This window comes from Brassica oleracea, unplaced genomic scaffold (assembly GCF_000695525.1).
Source record: "Brassica oleracea var. oleracea cultivar TO1000 unplaced genomic scaffold, BOL UnpScaffold00825, whole genome shotgun sequence".
Taxonomy (NCBI): Eukaryota; Viridiplantae; Streptophyta; class Magnoliopsida; order Brassicales; family Brassicaceae; genus Brassica; species Brassica oleracea.
In genome coordinates this window covers 74,731-80,975 of record NW_013617466.1, presented here as the reverse complement: position 1 = coordinate 80,975, position 6,245 = coordinate 74,731, and the positions used below count along the sequence as shown (strand labels likewise).

General features: G+C 38.2%; 1 protein-coding gene across 1 annotated transcript; it reads right to left on the bottom strand.

Annotated features, from left to right (window-relative positions):
- Positions 1–484: 484 nt before the first annotated feature.
- LOC106320125 (phosphatidylinositol 4-kinase gamma 5-like) lies at positions 485–3,227 on the bottom strand. The gene is made up of 2 exons (XM_013758492.1): positions 2,988–3,227; positions 485–2,836 (listed from the first exon to the last, which is right to left on the bottom strand). Exon 2 carries the CDS (start codon positions 2,683–2,685, stop codon positions 823–825), a length of 1,863 nt encoding a protein of 620 aa, XP_013613946.1. The 5' UTR covers positions 2,686–2,836; positions 2,988–3,227; the 3' UTR covers positions 485–822.
- Between the last annotated feature and the right edge of the window lie 3,018 nt (positions 3,228–6,245).

Sequence of the window (6,245 nt, the reverse complement as noted above, 5' to 3'; positions counted from 1 at the left end):
CTATAATGCTTTTTTGGAATAAAATGTGTCTTATCTTCATAATTAAATGAAACTTGAACTCATCATCATGATCAAAGCCTGACCTTGTAGACTCATTTAGCCTCTACACAGACCACTTGAACATCACTAGACTTTCCGCCTCTCCTTAAGCAAAATGAAAGGCATGCCTCTCTACTACCATCATTGAACTTACGTCCTATTCAGACAAAGGGACTAATGCCCATAGCAAAGTGATCAAATCTAAACTAGCTCTATACTTGGCAACTGAATCTTTTCAAACACCATTCAAGATTCTAATGACAATAATCTCCGTTTTGATGGGCGGTCGTAACAGACTAACAGGCAGCTAGATGAGCTATGCTCGCTTAGATTAAAAAAAAACATGAGGTTGAATAGAAGCAAACACTGACGTTTTGGCAAGAGCAGTTGAAGGAATATGTGCAAAATGAAGATGATCAAGTTCACAAAAAAAAGTAGACGATGATATGAAACAAAGCTCTCTATTATCCCATTTATTTTTCTAATCTACAAAGTGACTTATAAAACATAAGAGGGCTATACATGGCTTTGAACTAGACAGCATAAACCAACAAGATCCTAGAGGTTTACGAAGTTAAAAAAAAATGCAAAGAGAATTAAACTCTCTCCATCTCTCGAGTCTCCTCCACACTAAAAGCTGAATCAACGAATATTTACACTAAATCCATACCACTCATCATCCCTTCTTGCCCATCTTTTTCCACCAAGTCCAGTCTCAGGCAAAAGCCCTTAGAAACAAAGACTACACGATCCTTTATTCTTCTTCTTCAGTCTCTGACATCCTCAAAACTGGCAAGAAGTTCCCAGCCTCTGCCTCAGATTCTGTCCTAAAGTTATCGCCTTACGCTTAGCAAAAGCTGGATAAAGCAGCTCCTGATACTTCTCCAGGAACATAGTCCACTCCTCTTCACTCATATCCGCCAGATTCACAAAGCTTGTACTTGCTGGGATCTGCTCTTCTGCACTCCTGTGTGCAGACGACGCATATGCGCTCTCTGCTCTCACTCCTGGATGTTTCTGATACTTTTGGCTCTTCTCACCAAGAAAAGTGGTTTTCAGAGACATTGAAAGCTTTGTAATCGCCTGCACTTTCCCTTCCTTCTCCTTGATGTCTTCTTCTTCTTCCTCTTCATCATCTTCTTCCTCTGTTGTTTCTTCCACCTTTGGAAGATGACTACGAGTGAACCCTAGTGTAAATGCTTCCTCACAGTCCAAATCAAACTGGAACTCAACCTCACCACCCAAGTCTGATCTTGGTGACTCAGCTTCCTTCTCTCCTATCAAACTCCTAGCCTCAAGACAAACCACTTCAATCTCACTCGGCTCCTCGTCTCCAGGACGAACCTCTCTCGTCATCATCTCACCAATCTCAGCCAAACACAACCCATACGCAGCAGCTTCCTTGAGCAAAACAGTACAGAGAACCAAAACACGGAGACTCGCCTCACGTACCATAGGAAGCTCCCTTCTCAGCATCTCACAATCCTCAAAAGGATCAAGACTCGCTATGTACTTCAGCTCCTCTTCAGAGAACGGTATCGACGCCTGAGGCCAATGAATCCACTCGAAGTAAGGATCCTCCAGAGTCTCCGGCAAGGAGAGACCGTGATCAATCGGAATCAGCTCCACTTGTCCAAACATCCCAACTCCGTCCAGCTTCCTAACCAGAAGGTTCCCTGAGTGCCTATCAGTATTCAAGATTCTGATATCAAGAATCCCTACACGGTGCACGGATGAAACAGGGAAGCTAGACGTTCCGTGCTCGCTAGCGTCATAATCATGAGCTATGAACTGCTGCAAGGAAGCAATCTTGCTCACCAACATCTTCTCCATACGCTTGCTCCCACCCTTCACACCATTATTGACATTGAATATGGAATGAGAGATCTTCACGAGAGCAGTGGGAGGAACCTTTGCAAAACCGTCCTTGTCAAGGAGATAAGCCGCCACTTCTCTGTAACCCGTTTCCCCAACGCGCACGGAGCGTTTCAAACCAGGCTGTCCAAGCGCCTTGCCGACAAAGCCTTTAGGGTTGTTAGGAGCAAAAGGCTCCTCATCAGTTGGTTTCACAATCGCAACGCTCTCTCCACGAACGTTCTTGAAGAAGTAAACACCTCCAAGGCCGCTATGTACAGAAACTGGCTCAACATCCCTCTTCAAGGCCTTTGTGATATCCTTAACGACTTGCCTCAAACAAACCGAGTTCCCAAGAATCTCTATAGAACCGCTCTCATCTCTATGCTGCTGAACATCACCACCACGCCTCATTGGTGAAAGACATGGAGTCGACGAGCTTCTATGAAAACTGTTCCTAGTTAGTAGCAGAGGAGAATCACTCCTCACAGCAGTTAGATCGTTCTTAAGCACCAAATCCCCAAAGGTCAAGGAGCTTTCATCCGTAGGGAAATGAAGAGCAACCTGTAACTTCCTTTTCACTGTGTGAGCGTTGTCGCTACGATCCAGATCCAGATCCAACCCCAGCACACAACCAGTGTCCGTCTGTACAAAAACACGCCTACGGCCCACCACAGGAGAGTTGATTCCTAATCCCACCTTGTTAAACTCATGAAACTCCCCGGTCAAGGGACTCTTCAGAACCGAAACTGCCATTTGTGTTTGGATAGGACCGTCTAGCTTACGTGACATGAGCGTGGGGGAAGAATCAAAAGCTAAAGAGCAAGTCACAAAAGATAGCTCCTTTCTTCCTCGGCTAGATCCAATCAAACGGAAGAATGAATCAAACTCCACAACGAGCTTCCGTAGTTAAACCCTAAGATGACATTAAACAACAACGAATCTGCAAGTAAACAAAATAAAAATCAAAACTTTAAGCTTAATCTCAGCATAGATCTCCAAAAGCAACAACATACATGAACAGAGCTATCTATTAAACTTTTCTCAGATTCATACTTAAAAACGCAAGCTTCATAAGACAAAGACTCTCTCACCAGGCTCGACGGAGAAGAGAAAATGACGCGCCGGCGAGGGGGAAATGAGCTTAGATGAAACAGCCAACGGAGGAGGAAGAGATCGAAAACGAATACAGTAACAAAATCAACTCGGTCCGAGTCGACTCAGGCAGGTCTCTCTCGCTTGAAGCTGTTCTTTCTCTGTTCCTCTCTCTCTCTCTCTCTCTCTGGTCACTCGCATTTAACCTCTCCCCACAGCTTAACCCAAGCGTTAAAAACTAACCATGGTTAAATGGCCTTAAAGGCCCCAGGAGAATATATATAAGAAAATTTAAAAGATCACAGCCGTTGATCGACTGAGAATAATGTTGGCGAGACGAGGAACGTACGATGGGAGACACCGGCCTTGGAAGGGACTAAGAAACAGAAGATGATGACGTGGACATTAAAGATTTGAGCTTTGACGTGGCTGGGTCAAACTTGATTTACCCCTCAGGAGGACCAGTTTTATTTTGCTAAATTTGGAGTTTTTCTTTTTTTTGTCATAAAGACAAGTGTGTGATCGATACCGACATCTCTAAATTGCATTTGACGTATTCTCCAAGTGATTTTGACGATCTTAACGCAGTATCGTCGGGATAGTTTAGAACAAGATCATAATCTTTGGTCACTTTAAAGTTAGAAACACAATGATCTAATACTTCATGATTAGAGATTAGACAACTGTATTATTCTAATTATAAATCATTTAAAAGCAATTTTCTTTGATATTCGCATTTTATAAATATAAACGTTTATATGCAATTCAAAATGCGTCTTCGACGTGTTATATTCCAGTTCGAAAACGCGGTCGCCTAAGCGGCGAATATACCCGAATAGGTGTAGTTATTCATTGATCCGCGTTGACCTGCGTAATTTCTGCGTTAACCGCCTAATTTTCGCCTAATTTTCACATTGACCGCCTAATTTTTTTCTTTTTTTCGTCCGTATAAAGTTGAAACGCGATTGATTATTTTTTACTCATTATTGACAGATTTTGTGTAATTATTCATTATTATTAAATAATTACAATTAGCTATCAAACCCAAAACAAACACATACGTACTGTATTTAGGGATTTTTCATACTAAACACACTATAATCTAAATGTTCGACGAATCAAAAATAAGCTGTTTAAAATTATATATAAAATATTATATAATTATGTCTAATAACTTGTGTCATCATGTTTAAAATTAGCTAAATATATTATAAATATATTAAATTATATTTAAAATTAGACCCCGTGTAATTTCCAAATACTCTCTGATTTTTCGGTAACTCACTAGGTCCGGAGTTACCGTCCGACTAGCGCCTATCATAGTTCTGAACGGCTTATATTCGAAGTCTCTTCCTCCATTTTAGCCTATTTCCATATTTTCTTTATTCTTTATCTTTCATTATTTTTAAAGTGATAGCATGTGTTAGTGTTTTTAATCGTTAGATAACATATATCAACTTTTTTAAAAAATAGTTTAGAATTTATTATTATTAGAAATAGCCATTTTTATAGTTAATCTTGAACCTCTAATAAGGCATTAATGCCATACCACCATGCATACTTTTGTCTCGTAGAAAATAAAATTTGGTAAGTGAGTGAAATTTCTCCATTTTGATTTTCACATAATATGCTGGTTAAATAGAATGTCTTACATTAAACTAGTAAAATATGAATAAACATGGGGAAAAACAACTTATTGTGTTTCATCAAAAAAAAAAACAACTTATTGTGTTTCAGCAGTTAAAAAGGTTCATTTTACAGTTGAAAAACTATGGCTAGTCTCTTTCTGAGTTTCTGTTGTGATTTTAATCGTGGTTGACAACTATCTATGTTTTATATGACATGAACTGTCGGTGCTACACAAGTTCGAGGAATTAGTCTCGACTTAGAGTCGAGATTTCTAAGACTGAGTGAATTGACTTGCAAGAAAATTGATCTGCAGATTACATTGAAGGTTGTGTATAAACACCGTAGTGTTTATACTGTACATGTTTAAATATTTTTGGAGTTTAATTTTTTATCATTGTATTAGTTCTAGAATAAAATGTCATTCTCTATCCACTCATTCAAACCCCTTTCACACAACATTCAAATATTCAATATTAATTAAATACCCAACCATATATGTGAACACCAAATATGAACCACCAATGTTATTGTAAGCATCATGTTTAGGCACGATGTACGTGGTAGAGGTGCAGAGCCGCAACGGCCGGGATAGATATTTTTCGACATAAGCAATTCCACTACAATGTTTGTTTATTCGTCTGCAGGCGCATTTAATATATTATTTCGAAAAGCTGAAATTTCACTTGTTTTAATCTCAATGAAAATGACGATTACTAAAACTGTTATAAACCTGAGTAAAATAAACTAAAATTAGACTCCACTTTTATCTACCATACAAAATTAGAATCGATGTTAGTGTATATTGGGACAGGTACTATCGAATCGACATTAGTTTTTAGAAGAAGAAACTAAAAATAAAATTAAAAAAAAATAAAAATTTCAGTTACAAAAAAAAACCTAAAAATAAAATAGTTAATACATTCCACCAAGAGGAGAAGACAAGGTCGTGCAGGCGACTAAATGCAGAGGACTGGTGATTGGTGAACGTGAGGCTGATTCAGTGGCTAGTTGAGCTATACGACGATCTTATCCCCTCACGTGTCATTATCTCGTGCTCAAAGTCTAATACTGCAAACTCGCTTATATTTAGATTTACTTAACTGGGCCATATACAATTTTTATTGTTTAATATTTTTTTTTGAAACCCCATTTTTCTTGTTTAATCAAAATTATTAATTGTAACCAAAAGTTCAAGTTGACAAATAAAAACGAAGTTCAAAAATTAAAATTGTGATAAATGAACTGTGGTTAGGGATGCTATGGGTTGAATATATATATGTGGGGTTTGGGCTCTAGATTTTGTCTTTTTCATATAGATTGGTATATAATTAAGGGTTAATCAGGTGAATATACAAATTTTTTTGTGTCGAAATTGAAAAAATGTGCATATTAAAAATTAATTTGCGAACAGAATGAGAAGGTTAAAATGACATAAGTAACCTCGTGTAGCACCGAGAAACAATTATCTTTACCCCGTAGCCAATTATCTTGTCTGCTTCAAAGAACATGTAGTTTGACAACGACAGCTTTAAAACAATAGAATTTGATGAACTAAAAATTAGAAACAAAAGACGTAATATCTTATAACTTTGTGCAAACTCGCTTATATTTAGATTTACTTAACTGGG